At 36.9% G+C, this 22,761-nt stretch overlaps 1 protein-coding gene and 1 pseudogene across 1 annotated transcript; both read left to right on the top strand.

Moving 5' to 3' along the window:
• On the top strand, positions 636-8,384 carry LOC18776542 (annotated as a pseudogene).
• Positions 9,680-16,144, top strand: LOC18777780. Its single transcript, XM_007209642.2, has 4 exons — positions 9,680-10,108; positions 10,394-10,497; positions 10,598-10,682; positions 15,324-16,144. The coding sequence occupies exons 1-4, from the start codon at positions 9,878-9,880 to the stop codon at positions 15,411-15,413; spliced, it is 510 nt and encodes a 169-aa protein (XP_007209704.1). The 5' UTR covers positions 9,680-9,877; the 3' UTR covers positions 15,414-16,144.

The raw sequence follows: 22,761 nt of genomic DNA, 5'->3' as shown, positions 1-22,761 counted from the left end.
TCGTTTAGTACAGCAACACCAAAAGTCCAAACAAACTTTTTTCCGGGTAACCAGAAAGATATTGGGTTGTACAGCATGTCCCCACTCGAGTTTTGACTAAGGTCATTTTTCGGTCCCTAATTTTGACTTTGTGTGCTGTATAACAAGATGTAAAATCTACCTAAATCTACCTTAAGTATATAATGTAATTAGCCTCGCTTGTAGAGGAGGTCAGAATCTTGAAATAAGTATGTAATATTATTGAGAAAAGCGATATGAAAACCAAAAGAAAATGATCTAATTAAGATTCACTTAAATGTCACGTCTCGATTGCATAGTCATGTGACAATGACATGTATCTTGAAAATCTGGAAAATACAACACTCGCTTGTCAGAGTATTATATTTTTCAAGATATGTTAAGCTCTTTTAGACTTTGAATGAGTCTTACTCTCACATGTATCTCAATACATAAGTAAAACAAAAACCACAAGTAAATGTAATTAAATACAAATAATACTATTTAAATCTAAAATTGAGGAGAAGCTCAAAAAAAGAGGGGTGAACTTGGAAGAACAATTGTTACGAAGATGTAAAGAATATGAGAAATCTGCTGGGCAACTAAAGATATAGGGCATGTTTGGTATGGCTCACTAAATGGGACTGTGCTATATTGGACCTGAAGCCCATGTTTGGTTAGCAAGAGGACTAACTTAAATGGGACAGTAGAGCCCAACAGTAAAAAAAATGCCTCACTCGTTTCAAAATGGGTTCGCAAAATAAGCCTTCGCTATATTGAACACGCCTCTCTCCAGTTCGCGACTCCTTCTCTGCGACTCCGTCTTTGCGACTCTACCTCTCCTTCGTTCAACATCGACTCATCTTCTTCGAATCTTGACGCAGGTAAGTTTTTCTGGTCTTTCCCTTTGGATACCTCTCTTATTCCTTCTTCCATCTCTTTGATTTTTGCAAATCTCCTCAACAATTTTGACTGTGCTCTGAGAATCTCTCCTTCCTTTTCTCTGTTATTTTCTTATTCTCTTCTCTAATTTTCATAGAATCTGTAGTGACATATATATATATATACATGATGTTAATTGGCAATTAATTTGCAATTGGGTATTTCAGAAAACCTAGAAATTCAAAAGTAGAGTAGACTTTTGGCATGAATCTTGACCCAGGTAGTGAAAGTTTGGGTATAGCTGTTTGTGTGGTTTTGCTTTGGTTATTGTCAAAGCTCTGGTTGTTGTCAAAGTCTGGGTATAGCTCTGGTTATTGTCAAAGCTCTGGTTATTGTTATCATAAATTCTCTCTCTTCACAAATCATGCGATCATAACAGAATTAATGGTTTGAAATTGTTCTGAATGATCTGGAATAGTATGTTTCTTTTAAGCCCTCTCGTGTCAAGCATATGGATTTTTGTCATTCATTTTGTTTTCTCATGGTAGAGCACAAAGTTGCATTTAGTTTCCTACAATTTTCACATCAGCACTAGCTGAATTATTTTTTAATTGTAAATTGTTCCAGGTGGCGGACAATTTCTATAGACCCAATTTGAAGAAAGCAGCTCTTGCCAGGGTAAGTGTTGGTCACAGGAGTCTCAAGGTCTCCAAGTCTGGTGTCAAGAAGAGGAATAGGCAGGTTGTCAAGACCCCTGGTAGGAACAAGTTTTTTTTTCTTCTTCCAATGTATTAATTTTTAAGAACCGATGATTGCTTTTGTACTTAACATAGCTCTAACTGCAAACTGGATTTCCATCGCAATTGTCCAGTGTTATATGTAAGTATACTTGTAGGCAAAGGTGAAATTTGGAAAACGTGATTATGCTACCTATACCCAGCAATGAACCAATGACAAAATTTGCTTGAAATCGTGGTACTAATTTAGTTGTGAGATTGCTTGTATGAGAAAAATTCAATTGTTGATCATTATTGGTTTCTTGGATAGTTGTAGACTTACATATCTATTAGTGGGGAAGATGCGTCATCTTCTACTATGTTCATTTGGTGTTTTTAGTTTTACTTTTCCAAGTTCAGAGAGATATGATTTCCCATTTTATATTTATCTCTAGAGGACTTTGGAAACTTTTGCCCTTTTAATGAGAAAGGGAGGCTCCCTGTTTGTTTTTTATCACCAAATTTTGCTGAGGATTGATTTGGTAATACTATGCTCTAATATGTAGTTTTCAGAAATGTCTTAGTCATAGAGTTTTGGATGCAACTCTTGTTTAAATCCTAATTCTAGTTTACCAGGTTAAATGCAAGGTATAAAGAATGTTTGCCTATATTTTTGTCACAATTTTCTGAGTTATCTATTTTATCCTCAGCCAACATATTTTGGTATAATAACATAATATCACATGGTAAAGATTCAATTAATTAAATTCTTTATGTTTGCATACAAATAATCATGCATAAAATTGGTGGAATTTATAATTTTAACAACAAATAAAAAGCCTTTGGTTTGGAGGAAAGAAATGTACATGTCAATTTGGTAATTATAATAACAAAAAAAATTACATTAATTATTTAAAAATTATTAATTTTAAATATTAAAATAATTATTTTTTAGTCCGACACAGCACCAAACATAGGTCTTCCCTATTTTTACAATCCAGTTTCTTAGTCCGACGCAGCACCAAACATAGGTTAGTACTTAATCCAGCTTAGGCCAATCCGAGCTAATCCGAGACAGTTCCAGGATTTAGTCCAGTCCATGGCAGTCCGCCGTGCCAAACGACCCCATAGGGTTTCGTTTATCTAACTTTTAAATTTTGGGTTGGGCTAAAGATATGTATCCATTTTTTTTTTCATAAAATTTTGGGCCGGCTTTATGTAGAACCGCCACTATGCTAGTTCGACCAAAGTTTTCTAATGGCAGTGAAAATTTATAAACAGAACAGTTAAATTTAAAATAGGGTTAACTGGTGATTTACCTCCTGAACGTATACCTAACTTTCAATTAACTCCCTCTCCTTTTTTTATTTATAAGAATATTAAGGATATAAATTTTTTTTTCTCCAATTTCCCCCTACCGTCTAAATCCTCAACATTTCATCCAATTTTCAGTTAAATCATTTTTAAAAATTATTTTTTTGGAAAAAAAATTGAAGAAAATTGACCAAAAAAAAGAAGAAGAAAAAGACACTGAACCAGCAACCCTATCGCCCCCCTTCCCCGTCTCTATCTCCTCTAGCACATTAACCCCATCAACCCTAAATCCTCCCCCCTAGCATTTAACCCCATTATATGTACATTTTTGAAAGCCTGAGCTAGTAATAGTAAGAGTAGAGAATGGTGGCTCTTGAAATTGATTTGGAGTCTACCAAACCTTTTGCCATGCGGCTGGACATTAGGCTGCCATGCCTTTTGTTTCTTTTCTCCTCATAGAAAATTGAAATATTCTCTCTCCCATCCCCAGCCCTAGCCGAAACCTATCCCTAGCCCTTGCCCCTAAGACCGAGACCCATTCCATTTCCCAGCCTTGCCCCTTTTGCAGAGACCCATCCCCCAGCCTAGGGGTGGCAATTTCGGACACGTCTCGATACACGACTCGAAACCCGCACGATAAAAAAAGGTCAATTTCGGGTCAACCCGTAATGACCCGTTTAATAAATGAGTGGGTTTCGGGTCAACCCGCTAAGCCGCTAAAAAATAAAGACAAATAGAGACTTCAACACACACAAAAGAGGTTTCAAACCCCTACCATCCTCATTTCTCTCAAACATCTTATCCACCATGCTACAAACAACTTTGTGATTTTATGGTATGCCTTTTGATATTTATAATGTTTTTTTTTCTTTTATGTTTTCCTTTCTTTTCCGTCTCTCTCTCCTCTCTTTTTTTCTTCTTTCTCCTCTTTTTTTTTCTTTCTCTCTTTTCCTTTCCTCTTCTCTCCTTTTTTTTTTCTTTCTTTTCCTTCTTTTTAGTTTTCTCTCATCTCTCTTTTTTCTTTCTTTCTTTCCTTCAATCCTCTCTCTCTCTCTCTCTCTCTCTCTCTCTCTCTCTCTCTCTCTCTCTCTCTCTCTTTTCCTTCTCTCTTCTCTCCTCCCTCTATCTTTTTTTTCTTTTTCTTTTTCCTTATATTTTCTCTACTCTCTCTGTTTTTTTTTAATTTAAATTTTTTCGGTTGTGAGTTTTGTAACATGCATGTTATTCTTTATGAACCCGTTACACGACTTGAAACCCGCACGATAAAAGACAACCCGAACCTGACACGACACGTTTATTAAATGGGTTTGGTTCGGGTTGAGTATTTTTGAAACTTTTATTATCCCGACACAACACAAACCCGACACGACACAACCCATTGTCAGCCCTACCCCAGGCCCATCCCCACGTGAGATCCACCTGTAGACCACCACCTAATGCCACCATACAACCACCTCCATCCACACACAAGCCTACAAATAGAGAGAGAGAGAGAGAGAGAGAGAGAGAGAGAGAGAGAGAGAGAGAGAGAGAGAGAGAGAGAGAGAGAGTTTCAATTTTTTGTTTTTTATTTTATTTTATTTTTAATGTACAAAATGACCATTTTGCCCTCATTTTTAACGGTAAATTAGATGAAATGTTGTGGATTTAGACTGAGGGGGGAAATTAGCGAAAAAAAAAAGTTCATGTCCTTAATTTTCTAACAAAAATATAGGATAGAGGGTAAATCAAAAGTTAGATACAAGTTCATGGGGCAAATCACCAGTTAACCCTTTAAAATATTTACATAGTCAACAGTTACAAGTCTTTAGTTTTGCATGCAACTTTGTTCAAAATTTTCAAAACAGAATAAGTTCAAAAACTCAAGCCAATCAATAAAGATGCAAGCTAAGATCTCGAAAGGCTTTTACAAAAACAAAAGGAAAAAGCTCAAAAGAATGCCATATGTCTAGGATGACATAAGAAAGGTTTTCTTGACTTGCAAGTAATGTGGAGCAGCAACAAGGGTTGACAAATTTGTGCCGTGGTTCCACAGACCTCTAGGTAGTAAAACATGTACGTAATACGTAATCTACACCAAAATGTTCGGGTGAGTATCACATTCATTTATTTGTTGAGTAAGGGGAAAGTGTAGTGGAGGATCTAGGATTTTTACATTTTTTAGACAAAAATAATTCTGAAAAATTAAACAATAGTACTTTTATTAAAGGATTTTTAGTCTAGTTGCTTTCCTAGCCAAAAAATGAAAACTAAGTTTCATTTATTATTCCATCTTTACGGCCCTACATAAAAAAAGCCATCAACATGCACATTTTGAACTAATGTCTTAAGAATTTGGTTTGAATAGTACCAAAGTCATGAACCCCGCAAGGAAAGACTGATGTCTCACGTGGTGCAAATTTGTAATTTTTTTTTTTTTTTGCTGCAACTGTGACTCAGGTTGACAGACAAGAACGCTTTAAAAAAAATGGAAGTAGAAAAATAGAGAGATCGTAGGTTGAGACACCGAGATACAAAATCATACAAAATCAAATTTATACACATATGTATATCATAGACAGATCAAATTAAATTAAAATCGAATATTTGAATTTGGTGGGAGCAGCAATTTTCGTTTGTACTTAGTACCACTTCGATCTTTAATGCGTCTCTCCATTTCTCTCCATTTTTTTTATCTATTTGCTTTGTTTGTATTGCGTTCTCTTCAGTTCTTGGCAATAACGCGCTGCATAGCAGCCCTGGATTTCATTGAGCCCTTCATCGAGCATTTGGGGTGCATGTCGGCGTCACCCACCAAAGGAGCTTCTAGGAGAATTTTCCAGTGTCCATGGGGTCAGCCAACCCCGTTTGTCCATTTATGTAGGCACCTAGCAAAATTTGAAGATAATTAGGTACATGTGGAAATATTTTATTTTAATTTTAAAAAAAATAGTGCAGTAAGTTGGAGTATATTTCCACATGTCCTATGTATATTGGATGGAACATTAGCTGGATGGTGTACCCAGAACAAACAAAAACTTCTCAAGAACTAGACATACCTCAACTAAGAGGTATCAAACGGGCCGTGTCGGATTGGGCAGATTTGTTTAGAGTCCACCCATTTAATAAATAGGCTGAGCCGAGCCCATCCATTTATGAAAACCATTAAGTCTAGTGCAAGCCCACAGCCCTAGCTCGGGACTGGGCTGGGCTCATGTCGAGCCACTAAATGGACCAATATGGGCCCACACCAAGCTTGACTTATGTATTGCACTTTTTTTGTTTACAATTTCACTTCAATCCTTTTTTATAATTAGTATGTACTAACAAGATTTATTATTTGTTGTAAAATGAGGCCAAAGACTTTATTTAGAGTACATAAAAATAGAAAGGGCTACATTATTGTTCGGGTTTAAAAAATTGAAAAACAAAACATTGAATTTTAAAATGTATTATTAGAGAATAGAAAATGACTTTAATTTAAAATATAAATATAATAATATTGTGTATAATTTTCACTCAAATAAATTTAATTTAATAAATGGGCTTTAAACGGGTCAACCCATTGGGCTTTGGGCCGACACTGTCGACAATGGGTCTCAGTTGACCATGGCATGTTTGGCCAATTTACCTCATCCTGGCCCATTAAAAGATATGGGCCGTATCGTATCGGACCTTACTTATGTCGTGCTTGGGTCGGGCTAGTCCGTTTGACACCTCTAATTCCAAATAAGAATTTTTAGAAAATATTACATAAACCACTCAACTCGATAATGAGAACCCTTTAAAATCATTGGCAAGGGAACTCATCCACAAATCTCCACCAAAACTTTTTCTCTATCTCTCTGTTTCACTCTCCATTTCTCATTTCTCATTTCTCATGTTAGAAACTATAAGGTTCTGCTCCTATTTATAGTGGTTATAGTCATAAGATAACTTGCAATCCTTAGATAATAAACTTCAAATATTTAAACGGATAAGAACATCCAAGTTTATCCAAATGATAAATATCTTAACAAGATAAGATCATCCAAGTTATCCAAAGGATAAATTTATTCTTTCATCCTTTTAAAATACGGTTCTTCATAGAGGACCACATCGTCAATGGTAATAAGGTGAACTGGGGCTGGATATGTTGTTCCCATCCCCATCTCCGCTTCCATACCCGTAATATTCAAATTGGAGATTCCCCATTCATTGGGTACAACTTTCCAGCCCCATGTCGTTACAAAAATTCCAAGAAAAAAAAAAAGTTAGAAACTATTTGACCATGGCAATAGACCAAATAAAAAATTTTGTTTTTTACTTATATTTTATATTTATTATTTCATTCAAAAATAATAAAATAGGGAAAAATAAAGAGTTGTGAGACATAGTTCGAAGCCACATCTGGCTAAAAAATAAACGTATTCATATGGAAACCAATTAATATAGGGTAAAGTGCCGAAAATTCCCCTAAACTATAACGTTTGTCGAAATGTCCACCATAAATTATTTTTTCGGTCAATTTAGTCCTTATAATAAATTTTATCACTAATTTAACATCTACCGCCAAGTTTCTACACTTCCATCCAATTTTTCGTCATTTATAAGGGTAAGTTTGTAATTTTACAAAGTAAACTATTAAAAAAAAAATAAAAACAAACAAAACCCAGAGGCCTCAAGCTCTTCACCTGGCAATGGCTGCCCTCCTCTCCCCTCCACGTGGCCTCATCTTCATGGTCCACGGCTACAGCAACGACATCAGCTGGACCTTCCAAGCCACCCCAATTTTCCTCGCCCAACAGGGTTTTGCCTACTTCGCTCTCGACCTCAAAGGCCACAGCTAATCCCACAGCCTCAGGGCCTTCGTCCCCAGCGTCTATCTCGTGGTCCAAGACTGCCTCGCTTTCTTCACCTTAGTCAAGCAGCAAGAACCCAAATTTCTAAACGTCCCCTGTTTTGTCTACGACAAGTTCATGGGCGGTGCCATTTGCCTTCTGATCCACTTCGCGGAGCTGAAAACTTTTCAAGGTGCAATTTTAGTGGCACCTATGTGTAAAATTTCTGATAAGGTGAAACCCAGGTGGCCAATTCCTTATTCAAAAGTTCATGGCCAGATTCTTTCCCAGCTTGGCCATTGTGCCCACCGCGGACCTCATGTACAAGTCTGTGAAGGTGGGTATATTTGCAAGTCCTCCTTCTTCTCCACCTCCGCTCCTGCTCTTTCACTGGAAAGACCTTGCGGATGTGGGATTGCAGAGAGAGGGTCTGGGGGATGGGGTGGGGAAGACATTGATTGCTAGGGTTTTTTAATTATTTTTTGTTTGTTTAAGTTGCCTAAGCAACAAGAGGGAGATGGGAATTGAACAATGTCGGGGACAAGGTGAGAGAATCAGTATCAGATCCGGTGGACTCCATTCTTTTCTGTTAGGGGAGGAAACCTTGTTTGTTTGATTGTCAACAGCTTTTCAAGCAACAGTCGTCTTTTGAAACCTTTACCATTTTGCTTTTTTAGTTTTTAAAGATTTAATTATTTTTAAAGGAAAATTGGATGAAAGTACAACGAAATTAACAGCATAGGCTAAATTGACCATTTTAAAAGAGTCTGATGGTTAAATGGCTGAAAAAATAATCCAGAGTGGACATTTTGACAAGTGTTATAGTTCATGGGAGTTTTCGGCAGTTTATTCATTAATATGGCATGTTCAAGTTTAGATTAGAATGTGTTCAAGTTTAGATTAGAATACCATCCTCACCTCCGGCCCGAACATTATTCTCAAAAATTTCTCTAATCAATCACCAAAATTCGATTTCAATCCTTCATATTCAATCCATTAAAGTATTTCCACCCATGCTCTTTGCCATGTTAAAAGGGGGCATGGGTTGAAAAATAAACAGCCACACCAAGGGCATAGCACACTAAGCAAAACCAACTATGGCAACTTGTGGGCTACATCAAAACCAGGAAAGCCCAAAGGCAAGACTAGTCCGAGCTGCTGCCTGAAGGCGTTGATTTCAAGCTGGTGTGAGCGAAGAAAATGTAAATTTTTGTTATCATTGGCGCGTGCGCCATAAGCAAGGCGTACGCGTCACGCCTTAAGCAAGGCACACACGTCACGCCTATCAAACACGCAACTAACGAACTGATGCCTTTTCTCCAACTGGCCAAAGCCACATGGCGCAATCTTAGGGCGTTTGATTCAATTTTTTTCTCCATCCAACGGCCATCAATTTTTGTATACTAAAAATTGAAAAAAATCGGAAAAAATCATGATTTTAACAAAATAATAAATACCTATTATTGTTCGTCACTTTCCATACCAAAACTTCATACAAATTCCTCTCCTCATATCATGTCTTTATTTTCTACTTCCTTATTCCATTTGTGTAAAAATACAAATGACACATGGTGCAATAGTAGCAACTGAAAATCTTATTTGAAATATGTGATGTGAATTTTATAATAAATATGGACACGTGGTAACTGAAAATCTTATACGAAATATGAGATGTGAATTTTATAATAAAAATGGATACGTTACAACCGAAAATCTTATCAAAATTAATCTCATAAGTATAAATAAAATTAATCTCATGTGAATAATGATTGTCTTTGGATTGTCATGGCAACGGGTAAGAAAGCAACTAAAAAAAAAGGATATGGTAGGCATTACTCAAGTGAACAGTACTCGCCCTTACTTATCCTTACTCTTTACTATGACAAATGAGTGGAAGCGCTCTTACGAATGAAGTCAAGCCCCAAAGTCGGGAAAATTTGCCAGCCTAATTTGTGAGTGTGAGTTGATGGTTGAGTGGCCTTCCAACTCGCCAACCCGTCCGAATTTTGGGCAACCCAAACCCACAAAAGAAAAATCTCAATCCAACACCGGAATACAATGACTCAATAACCAAACAGACTCACTCACAATTTGCATTCCCAAATCCCAGTCCACCAAGGGAACCAAAACCCACGAGTTCAGTAAAACCCTTTACTGGCGGACGAGACGATGGCGATGCAGAGATTATGCACCAAGCTTCGGTCATTGTCCGTACACTCAAACCAAACTCTACCATATTTATCTTCGTCTTTCCTCTGTTCTTCTCCTCGTCTTCTCCAGCCGCTCCCTTTCGCTTCAAATAACAACAAATGGAGCTTAAGGTCACTTTTCAATGCCCATTCACCAACCCAACCTTCGCTAGCTATCGCCACTCTTCGCCCTTCAACATTCCCTATCTCGGTAAGCTGGGTGGTTTTTTTATTAATTATTTTGTTTGAATACTGAGAAAATGCCTGAGAAAGATTAATATCCTAATTCTTGAATAATAAGGAATGCAGAAAATTTCGCAGGAAATACCTGGGTTAGTTGGGTTTTCATTTAACATTTTTATTTTGACTTATTATGTAATCTATCAAACGGAAATGTGAATTGGGGATTTCCATATGGTGTTGTTAAGTACATTTTGATGTACAATTCCATAGTAGTGCTTAAAAGAGAAATGTTGTTTTATGTGTGCATGTTAAGATGCTTCAAGTGCGGCATGTTTCTTCAAGAGAGCGTAAGAAGAGGAGAAAGCCAATGACACCAGTCACTTCCAAGTTAAAGAAAACCAAAATAAAGGCTTACTCGTAGGTTTATGTTTTCTCAGTCATCAAGTTATGTCATTATTTTCTTTTGGAAATGTTGATAAAATTTTATGTAATAATGGTTTTGGAATTTCTTGGTCAGGTCTTACAAGTCCAGGTTTAGGACAATGAATGATGGGAAAATCCGACGATGGAGGGAGGGCAAGCGTCACAACGCACATTTGAAGGTGTGGTTTGCATTTTAATTTTTCAAAACTTGGGTTCCATATGCGGTGTTGGTCGCTACTCATCTAGCAAGTCGTTATATCTCAATCATGTTTAAATTCTGTATGGTTTAATTCTTTAATACATTTGGGATGATGCATTTAAATTCCCACAACATACACTAGAAAAATCCTTTAGTGTGATTTTCTTGTTTGGGCCAAATTTCTTTGCTATGTTAGGAAGCAACTTGAATGGGCTCAGCCCGAAGTCCCTGAATCCAATCCCAAAATTTCATCTCCTATGGTCAGGTTAAAGGTAGGTTGAGAGTTTGAGTTGAGAAAATACCAACCCCATCAAGTTTGAGCTGATCCAAGAGTTAACTCGAATTACTGATAAACTGTTTCAAGACCTATCCTAATTGACATCATCACTAAATTCATTTGAGTAATACATGTATGTGCAGCACATTGTGAAAAGTAAAGTGGGAAGGGATGACAGAAAGGAAAGAATGATCACTTAGTAAAATGGGATGTGATGTGATGTGACTCAAGTCAAGGATAAGGGAGGCTTAGGGGTACAAAATTTAGTAAAGAGGAATGAAGATTTGCTTGGGAAGTGGTTGTGGAGATTCTAAGCGAAGTCAAATTCTCTTTGGTATACTGTAACCTGGACCAAGTGTGGGCTGCATGAGAATGGTTGGGATCCCAAGATTGTGGCTAGAGCTTCAAGTTGATATCCATGGACAGATATTTTTAAAGGGATTGTTTCTTTCGCTGTGTATTGTTGTTTTGGGGTGGGTGGGGAATGTGGAAACGTGAGGTTTCGAGACAAGACTTGGGTATGGGAAACTGATTTTTGTGCTCTTTATCCTTGTCTGTATAGATTGTCCTGATATCATAATTATCCCATTACTAGAATATGTGTAAATGTGTCTTGTTTTCCTCCTAGTTGGTATTTTGGGTATCGAAGACATTTTAACAAGCAGGAAGTGAGAGAGTACTTGTCTTTGCTGTCAGATCTAGAATCTATCTTGCTTGTCCAAGTAGAGCATTTATTATTATTTTAATATTTGTGTAAATGTTTCTTAAGGTATCTTGTGTAAAATCTTACTTTCTACTTTGACACCCTCCCATGTAATATGGAAAGCTAAAAATACCTCCTAAGGTACAAGTGTTAGCTTGAGTAATTGTTCATGGGAAGATTAATACTTGTGACATGGTTCAAAAAAGGCCTCCGTTTGCCCCTCTCTTTCTCCCCTTTGGTGCGTTATGTGTAGGAAAGAAGGATGCTTATGGATCATTTGTTGCTTCATTGGCCAGTGGCATGTTCTTTATGTTCATGTGACCATAAACCATGAACTGGTTTGGTCGTACTGAATTGTGGTGCGTTCGCGAACCAAATTGTAGAAACTAACCAGAGAGAGGGAAGAAGATGACACACCTCTGTTGCAATACATCCTTGAAGTCTGAGTCAGACTCTTGAGAGATGAGAAGAAGATGAGTCTGTCGACTCTGTTGAGTAGCGAGTCTATTAACTACGGAGAAGTTAGAAGAAAAAAACATAGAGAATATGAAAGAGGGAGGTGTTTGGGATGCTGTGTCAGTTTCATCTTCCAAGAGGAAGGTGCATGTGTGGAGAAGTCTCCATTTAATACAAGTTGGATAAAATAAATAGACAAAGTGAAGTTAGAAAAATTAAAAGTTAGGTTGAAAATTATGACGTTTATTATGCAGGAAACAACTTGAAAAATTAACAACGACCTGAATTAAAGTCTCGAACGAATTGTGATTTGAAACACCGTACCGACTATGCCTACCCCCAACAAATCCGTACCATAGAAACTAGCGAACCCCATATCCATTCGTGTTTCACGAACTGTATCGCTCCCGGTACCAGGTGACACTGCTTTTTTTTATGAGGCCACAAGGATTTTGATGGGAGAAGGCAAATTTTTTGTAGAATAGTGGTGTGTTCGGTTGTTTTTGGTGTCTGTTTGGAGAATAATAAAAGGATTTTTGAGGATCATAGCGGGGCGGGGTTGCAGGGTTGGAGGGTTGGTGGGACGAAGTTAGTTTTGGTCTTCACTGTGAGTTTCAATGTCTTTCTGAATATCTGGATTTTCCGCTCTCATCTATACTGGCAGATTGGAAAGCTGCTGTTTTATAAGACTCTAATTAACACTTTGAACTTTCCATTTGCAAGAAAGTACTTGGTTTTTGTTGTTGTTTAGCCTTTTGTGATTCATATGTTGTGGTGGACAACTTGTCCACTACTTCATCTTGTTTAGTTTTTTTTTTTTTATAATTTTTTTTTTCATTTAATAAAATTCTGTTCGTAAAGTTGAACTCTTTCAAGGAAGTTGAAAAAAGGTCTAAAGTTCTAAACAACTGCACCAATTAAAGTGTAGGAAAAAAAAAAAAACTGTCTAAGAAAACAAATTATCAGGTGTCACTTTTATTTTTTATTATGATAGAATGGAGAAAAATGAAAATGAAACAGAAAACAAAGATAGATATCAATAGATAAGATGTTTGCACTTTACATGAATAGAAACATAATATAAACATCAACATTTGTTATTTTACTGCTAATAATCCTAATGTGTTAGGTTTACATGATATTTAACCGCAACCAGATTTACATGAATTGATTTAAATTATTATTTGAAACTTTTGCTAATGTTATAAAACCGTAGCTAGATTTGCTCATTTTCCAATATATACATATATATATTTATACTAATAGCCCGCATATTTGTATTAGATCTTTCTGTTCCTTGAAAAAAGGCCTACATATTAAATTTTTAGCCCCTTGACATTGAGCGCACAGGAAGTAGTGCCATATTTGATGTGGAACAATTGGATGGAGAAGAATAGAAAGGCAATTCGGGGAAAGGAATGTAGATTGGAAGATTTTGTAATTGGTCCTAAGAGGACCTGTCTTGTGTTTTGATATGGTATTCTTTCCTTGCTTTTTTTAGGGTTCAGTAAGCTGTGCCTGGATTTCCTATGGAGGGGATGCAGAGTTAGTAAGGAGTTCTGCAATTGTTTGCTGACAACTCCCTTCTGTATCCCTAGTGGAACAATAGATGCTTTGAGAATAAGGAGGCGTAACAGAATTCCATTGTGTGGATTGTCTTTTTGGATCATAGGGAGCCTTCTGGAATAAACTATGGCTGTAATTCCATAGGTTTAGATGGTTTGTCAGCTTTGAAATTTACTACTGAGTTTAACTTCTCATACAAGTTTCAATTAACCCTTCCTACATGATACTTCACTAGACATTTGCTAGCCATAAATTGTTGAAATTCATGCTCTATATCTAAATATCTTTATATTTTCATATCAACTAATAAAAACTTGATATTCTGCATCTTCCTTAATATTTCTTCTTAATTTGGCGATGCTGTAGCTACTGGCCCAGAATTGGATATGCAGAATTGATAGCCAAGGAGCTTTAAAATGAAATTGCTGTGTTTGTATTAAGTTTCATTTTACTAGTCAGAGTCATCATCTTGAATTTATTTTAGGTCTTATTTGGTTTAGAAGTATTGGTGGTATGGCAATAATGATCACTACATAATTGGAGTTGAATCCTGGAACAGACAAAAGTCTATAGGAGTTGAGATGGACTTCTGGAAGTTGGGTCATTGTCTGGTAGAATTCTTAAGAGAAGTCATCCATTCTTTGAGTTTTGGGGAAGACAGGCAATGTTGTCCTCTTAAACCAATTTTTATTGTATTTTCTTTGTGTAATCTTTTTCTAGATGGAATATAAGTATAATCCTTTGCCTTTGTTGAGACCACAATAGCGATGGAGGACAGCCTGGTGAAATGAAATGAGGCTCGAAGTAAAAGAATGGTGTTAAATGCAACATTTGGTTGCTGATTCATCAAACCTCACACAGAAGAAATCTGAGCCATTTCTTTGCGTGGGGCTTTCCTGTTTTTACCGGAAGAAAATAGTATGAACTTTCAGAACGCAGGGCATTTTACAGCAATTAGGAGAAAGGATTTAAGAAGATTTGACCTAAGGATCTTAGACCTTTTACCACAAGTTATGGAGATGTCTAGAGTCTAGTGATCACCATTGCCAAGCAAGAAGGGAATAGAAGGTCTGTTGAGGAAATATTTTGTTATACATATTCTGGATACAGGGGTCAACTTCAAGCATCTGAGTTTCTGTCATTTTCTTTCTGGTCTGATTTAAGCATCTAAATCCTAACATTGCATCATCTCAAAATCTGTTTCTGTACGTCAGCCTCGATGACTTTGTTTAGCATGTAGGTAATATACCACTTCAAATGGAAAAACATTTTACTCAATCTGTGAGATCTGTACCTCAGAAGAAAATAGGTGGTCCTCTGTTTTTATGTACTGGGGAACACAACTTTATTAACAAAGAAAGAGAGGTACAACACAAGGTGTCCCCTGTCAGAACAAACATGTATTTTACATCTAATGTTAGTGCAGCTAAACGTCTCTTAGTGGCGATCTCTTGACCTGCTTGATCAGACTTAATTTCCTTTTAATTGTCCATGTACCTTTTCCTTGTAATGGTGCATTCATGATTTACTATTTTTCTTTTTCTTTTTTTCGTAATTGAGCAGAATTCTGAACGTATCAATTTATTCTTGAAATTAATGAAATTTCATATTTGTTGCAGTCGAAGATATCTAAGCGTAGACTCAGACTACCTGCCTTAGTCCATCCTGCTTATGCTAAAGTTATGAAGAAGCTCAATTTCTGCGGTTAAAACTTTCAGAGTACCATGTAGGTACTGCCAATTTCCCAGAATGAAAGAGAGTACACTTTTGCATTTTCAAATGTGCTCTTTTCAATAGTTTACATTTCTGTTTCCTTCAGACAAGCAGGTGTTATATGCTTTTAGCGGCTAGATGTTCTTAACTATTGACTAGTTCAGTTTGAGGCTATGGCTGATTAGCTGATGAAAATAATCAGCAGCTGTGCATTTCCTCTAAGCTTGTATTCTGTGGACTAGTACTTGCTGAGGAATTTTTTATGAGAGTTTTGCATTACTGTAATGTATCAGAAAAGAAATAACAAGTTCTCAGTTGACACGGTGAATGACTCAAGCTTGAAGCATGGTATGGATGTTAGTAAAGGAAATCTGCAATGTTGACTAAACATCAACTGATTTGCCGATTTGCATCTTATAAAATTCCAAAATTTGTGATCTCTTGCAGCACTTGTAGAAAATTCAAGTGGGAGTTTTGCAGTGAAGGGAGAAAAACATTGATCAATTTCTTAAGAGCATCTCTTACTTTTCCCCCGCCACTCCTAGCTAGCATTGAACAGAACAGGATAGCAATTTTAGCATAGGCCCTCAAAACACAAACAATGAGAATTTGGGTACGTCAAGCTCTATGCACAAGGACAGGCGTATGAAAGAAATAAAATACTACCCAAAGTTAGAAATGTCAAAACGCTTTAATCCAAATTTAGAATGTTAAAAATGTTTAATTTAAAAAAAAAAGTAATGGAAGAGGGGGGAGATCCTAATTTTCCAGAAAACAAAATCATATATCCGAGCTGATTATTGTTATTCCTAAAGAATGAAAGGCATAAAGCATAACAAATTGAGGAAATTAAATGCCACAGATTCCCTTTTAATTCGTCTTTACTTAAAATCTTTCAATAGGCAGATTCTTGTATCTCATAGGCAGTAGCTGCAGCATCAAGTCCCTGAACAGGTGAACCTCCTTCCTCACTATCATGCCTCACATACCCTGCTGCTTTGGCTCCTCCAGAGTCGCTAATGTTCCCAAAGATCAAAACTAGCACTCCACAGACGGCGGTGATAAACGAGAGCCCGAAAGAAGTGGACACATTTCCCGGGATTGCCGATGCAACTGCGAAGCCAGCACACGTGCCAAGAGCTTTTGTCCAAGAAAACCAAGCAGAGAAAGCACCTTCTTTTCCGGGAGGCGAACAATCCATCAACAGAACGCGCCCGAAAGCGTGTAGGAGCCCCGCAGAAGTGCTTTGAACTGCGGCGAAGAGCAGAACATGGTGCTGCTTCCAAACTGAGCCCCCGAAATAGAACCCGTACCCTGAGGTGGTTAATGAGAGGAAGAAGCCCATGAGTTGCATTTTGACAGCATTCGCCTTGATGAAATGCTGCAGGGGTTGCAGCATTGGGAGAGAAAACAAGGGGAAGATGAAATACATTAGCCAAAAGTAGAGCAATGATCTTGGATCATAGCAAAGCTGCCCAACTAAGTAAAGAACCCCTCCTGTGAAAAGGCACATTGTTGTTGCTGAGGAGAGGAAAGCGCTAACAAGGCCTCCTACTGCATGAGGAAACTTGAAGATTGATAATGCATGGGACTTTGAGATTGGTGGGTTGACGCAAGGCCTGTTAGTGACAAAGAAATGGAAGATTCCACAAAACCATTTGATGCCACTAAAGATGGAGACAACCCAGAGGCTTATGAACTCTTCGTCCTCTCTAAGCATGTGGTACGTGAATGAGGACATGATGGCGGCGCCCAAGGAGCCTGCGGCAGCTGCGTAAAGCGAGAGCCAGGCAGAGATGCCTCTGCGGTCTTGGAACTGGGATTTTTCAAGAGTTGGTCCAGTGAAGCCGCGGACCATTAGGCTAAGGTGGCGGGTGTGGCAGGCGGTGGAGATGATGTGAGCGGCGGTTATGGCGGCGATGTATGGGGGGAAGATCCAGAGGGTTTTGAAGAAGCCGGCAGGAAGACAAAAGATGGCGCCAAGGGCGGTGGCAGCTGCAGCAATGATGGGCTGGTTGTAGCCGTGGTCAAGAATGATGGAGACAAAGGCAAGGAGTGGAGAAGCCAGAGCTAGACCTATGGCCCATGAAATTGAAGTCCACTCTAGAGCTGAGTATTTGGAAAGTATTGACTTCTTTGTGAGTGAATGGTACCTGCAATATTAACACATAAACTTCACCATCTAAGCTATGGAAACTTAGTTGGAGTGTAGTGATCAATAGCTTAACCCATAAAAAAAAATGAGGATCAGATGCATGTTGAAGTTGAGTCTATTTCTAGACATGACATATTGAGAAGTCTGATTTCTACCCAACTTATTTTTTTTTTTTTTACGTTTATCTCATTTATTGACGTGACTCTTCAGGATGTAAAATCACTATAGGTTTTCAGTATGAACTCAAAGTTTGAAACTTAACACCTAATTAACTCCGAAACTCTAATAAGGGTCATTTACAATATAATAAATAAGACCACGTTCCATAGAATTTTTTTCTTTTTAATAATAAAAAAAGTACAAGTGATAGTCTAAACTAGAGGGGAGGAGGGTATCTCACACGGACACAACTAAGACACCATGAGGGTTCGAACCTAGATCTCTTATCTGCAAATTAAAGCTTTTTTTCTATTGAACTACGCCCGCTAGCAAGACCACGGTAAATAATTGAATAAAATTTAGTATAACTGAGATTTTCTTAACACACTTGTCATTTAATAAAGAATAAACTTCATGCATAAAGAATCTCTGATGACTATAACAAAGCATAACAATGATTAAATGTAAAATGATGAGGTAAAAATATTTTCATCTAAAAAAATCTGACCTTTAATGGCCTATGAAGTTAGACATACAAAAGCAAGGGACCATAGACATCTCCATAGGGAAAAGGTGCCAAATTAGCTCATTTCGTTCGATACGAAACAAAAAAGATAAACAGCAATGATATTTAAAGATAAAACAAAAATTATAAAATAAAAGTTGCAAAAAAGTTTATTGACATGCGTGTGAGGGCAGGTCGAAAAACTAGTATAAATAAAAGAAAAATACTGATGCCGCTAAACACTTAAAAAGAATCCCTTAAAATATCCTTACTTATTAGGTAATATAGACTTTTCAAATAATTAACAAATCTAAGGATAAGAAAAAAAAGTCTCACATCGAAAACTTAACTAAATAAAATAAAATATATAATAAATGGTTATACTATTAATAATACTGATACATTTTGTGATAAAACCACACACCTACTGAATTTTGTAAGTGATTAAGTTGAAAACAATATCGGTGTTGCTAGTAGTGGACCAATACCGTCTCTCTGAAATTTAACACTCTTAAATTTTTAATATGAAGAGACAAAGACTGAACCAAAACTAATATAAGACTAACAAATTATTTTTCTTTAAATTGAACTGTCTTGGTTACTTCATTTATTTATCAGTTTACTCTTTTTACTTATTTTGAAAAGGCATTTTGAAGCAAGCAAAAGGTCAAGAGACTAGCAAATGATATCACAAGTATAGGTCGTCTACTTACAGTTTGATTTCCTTTTGTTTGCAAACAAAGCCCTTGTCGCTGAACCCTCCCTCTACAGAGGCGAGTGATCCGTTTGCAACTTGGCTGATGATGAGGGGGAAGACGATAGGGATAAGAACAGTAAGAATGAAGTAAGAGCACAACTCATAAAAATACCAACTCAAAACCTCCACCTTGTTAGGCTTCTCTTCAACACCTGCATATGCTTTGTACACATCCCTTGCCCTCTGAATCTTCATGGCCGCCCCATGCACATCTGGAGTAGTTCCAATCCCCATATATGCTCTCTCCTCCTCATTCTCGACCGCTGGCGGCGCAGAACTGATGATCAACTCTTGTGCACTGCTACTTGTTCCAGTTTCCGGGCTAGGTTCAGCCATTTTTCTTTCAACCCTAATTTATTAATCAAGGGAAGTGCGTGTGTTCAGAACTTTTGCAAGCTTCTTTTTATAAATACTCAAAATAAGAAAATGGTATATACGCTTGGTGAAGAAGACTAAAGAATGGAGGATGTTGATGGCTGGACATGAAAAACCAGCTGGTTGCGGAAAATCCCAAGGGCTTCAAAAGCCTCGGTATGTCCATATATATATGTAAATGCCAATAGGGGAAAGGTATAAATCTGGCATCATTCTCAACTCTCACTAGTCTTTTATCATTTTTCTACACCATACGGTCCAATTACTAATCTATCATACAACAAGGTGGCACAATTACTATATTCTTAATTCGTTTTCTTCATTAGGGTTTAAATATTTCACTCCATTAATATATTGTTGGTTGGGGTTTTTTGAGTGGACAATTTCTTCATCTCAAAAGGAAGACACACAATTAACAAACACGTCTTATTTTTGTTATTTAACACTTTAATTATTTATTTTTTTATGCCTGCTATTCAAGTCTTTAAGAGGTAAAAGTACAACGTACAATACTATTTCTTATCATTTTTTTTCTTGAACGACCTAAATCAGAAATTAAGGCTGTGAATCAACCGATGCTTTCGCCCTTTTAGTGCGATTGCGGGTGCGCCGTTACTTGGTTTGGAATTGCTGTGCTGTGAAAATAATCGCTGTCAAATTTGCTGTGAGAGAAATCAGCTATGTAGGAAAGCAGTTTGGCGTTTGGTAAACTTTTTGTTAAAAGTGTTTTTGGTACTAATTCCCGCATAATCAGAAAATGATTCCCGCATAATCATTAAACCCAACACCTCTTCGAAACTGATTCCTTCATAATTAGAAAATTAAAGCACCTAATTAGCTGCTTTTTCTTATAGCTTTCTCTCACATCAATTTTTAATAATAAGTGATTTTCTCATAGTTTACCAAACGGGCTGGACTTTCCAAAAAAAATTAAAAATCACTTATCACTCCAAATAAGCAATGCCAAATGGACACTTAGAGCTCGTTTGAGAGTGATTCTGGATAGGTCAATAATTAATTCTAAGGAGAATCATTTCTGGATAAGTCAATAATCACTTTTATGGACAAGTACGTAGGAGGTAGAGTTGTCAATGGATCGGATTTTGATTCGGATTCGATTCGAATCCGATGTAATTAATAGGAGATGGATTTAGTGACATAATTCGATAACCCGATTATGATCCAAATTCATTAACTCGTTAAGTTAACTGAACAAATATGAATCTTGCCTAATCCGATATGATAATTATCCGATTTGATATAATATATATCTATTATTTTTTTCACTTACTTAATATATATAGTTTTTCTGTAATGCAAACGTCCGCATTTTGTTAAACTACGGTTGTCCACTTTGCAACTTGTTTTTTTGCAGAAGAGGTGGATTTGATTCATGCAATTCCAATTAGCACTGGAAAGCTATTGGATTCATTGATTGAAAATGGCAGTTTAGTACAAAGTGCTTAACACGTTGCCGATGGTACTGCTTCTTTTTTTTGCATCTCTATATTCCCATACTTCGGATACTTTTTGGAAGGCCCACACCTCTGCCAAGGTGAAAGTAATCTAGAAGCATGTATGCTTTTACTTGTATCAGTTTCGATCTCTTGGATTACAGGGGTTCAAGAGATTTGTGGTCACTCACCGTTGGATGTAAATTAAATGGTTCACTTACTCTTGCACTCCTTTTAAGAAACTTTTTTGAACCGTTGGATGTAACATCCAACGGTGGGTGACCACAGTCTCTTGGACCCCTGTGGTCCAAGAGATCGGGGCTGTTACTTGTATATATATATATATATAGTCCTGATCTCTTGGACTACAGGGGTCCAAGAGATTTGTGGTCACTCACCATTGGTTGTAAATTCAACGGTTCACTTATTATTGCACTCCTTTTAAGAAATTTTTTTGAATCATTGGATTAATATCCAACGGTGGGTGACCACAATCTCTTGGACTCTTGTGGTTCAAGAGATCAGGACTCTATATATATATTGGCAAATTTGTGGACAACCGTAGTTTAATAAACTGCGGACGTTCGCATTAGAGCAATATATATATACAGTCCTGATCTCTTGGACTACAGGGGTCCAAGAGATTTGTGGTCACTTACCGTTGGATGTAAATTCAACGGTTCACTAACTCTTGCACTTCTTTTAAGAAACTTTTTTGAACCATTGGATTAATATCCAACGGTAGGTGACCACAATCTCTTGACTCCTGTGGTCCAAGAGATCGGGACTGTATATATATATATATATATATGCATATGTAATAATATTGTGGATTTTTGTAAATAAATAAAAATATTTTCAACTATTTGTATTTATGACATAACGAAATTCGGATCCGGTTATCAGATCTGACGTCAGATAATTCAACAAATCGGATATGGATCTAGTTGCGAATGGTTTGTCGGATTTTTGGATCGAATTGGGTGGAAATTTTTTTGATTTCAGATAGAGTCGAATTTCAAGTGCGAAGTCCATCTCCGACCCATTTACAGGTATAATGGGAGGTGCTTCTCCCCATAATTTTTTAAAATCACCTAAAATAATTATATGGAGAAGCACGTTGGAGGTGTTTCTCCCCTAACTTCTAACCAGGTGATTCATCGACAAACAAAAGTACCCAGTTTTCTAAGTTCATTTCTTGCTTTCAATTAGGTTCAAGGAGTTCAAATAAACAACTAAGAAAAATAAAGAGAGCTTGAATTATGGGCCCTTGATGACTTTTCAGGATACTAATAAATTTGTGGGAGGTCCCCGGTTGTGAAATTTTGGTTCCGTCATTGCTCCAAAAGTGCGTTCTATGATGCTCTTAATGGAAGAATGTTTGTGGTTGAATACTTCTTTGTGACCCATTGATGAGATATTGCCTCTACAAAAGCCATAAAGATGATACATTTCACCTTTATATGTCTTTAAATACCCTTTTCATTTGTGGGTACCATGCATTCACTAGATCTGAAAAATATAATATATATTTGATTATGATATTATTAAGATTCATAAAATAAAATAAAAAATTAGAAGTCCAACAATATGAATATTTCACGAAAGAATTACCATTTGGAGGTTTAAGAAAAGTTAAAGTCTTATATCGTAGAACCAATAAGAAACCCTTGCATTGTAGGGCATGTCATCCTAATTTGCACATGTAAATATGAATTCCATGTCTAAATTGTCTGCATGCATAATATTTTGAGTTTGTATTCCCCTCCTTCCAACAACGGCAAATCCATAGAGAAGGAAGGGTGGTTAATTGACCCCTAAAACCCCAGAATCCACCATGGGAGGGAAAGAAATTGACCCCTGCAACTTGCTCATAACCTGCTTGATGAAATGCCCCAAGAGGGAGGCAACATAGTCTTTTTGTTTTTTTTTTCCTAAC

Source organism: Prunus persica, chromosome G5 (assembly GCF_000346465.2).
Source record: "Prunus persica cultivar Lovell chromosome G5, Prunus_persica_NCBIv2, whole genome shotgun sequence".
Lineage (NCBI taxonomy): Eukaryota > Viridiplantae > Streptophyta > Magnoliopsida > Rosales > Rosaceae > Prunus > Prunus persica.
The sequence above is the reverse complement of the archived record's forward strand: the minus strand, read 5'-3'. Positions and strand labels throughout refer to the sequence as shown.

What these genes read in the sequence shown, in the direction of transcription:
- LOC18777780 (XM_007209642.2), top strand. Translation starts at nt 9,878, where the DNA reads ATGGCGATGCAGAGATTATGCACCAAGCTTCGGTCATTGTCCGTACAC. An exon ending in ACCAAAATAAAGGCTTACTC is followed by an intron (nt 10,498 to 10,597) that starts GTAGGTTTATGT and finishes TTTCTTGGTCAG; the next exon opens with GTCTTACAAGTCCAGGTTTA. An exon ending in GTCACAACGCACATTTGAAG is followed by an intron (nt 10,683 to 15,323) that starts GTGTGGTTTGCA and finishes TATTTGTTGCAG; the next exon opens with TCGAAGATATCTAAGCGTAG.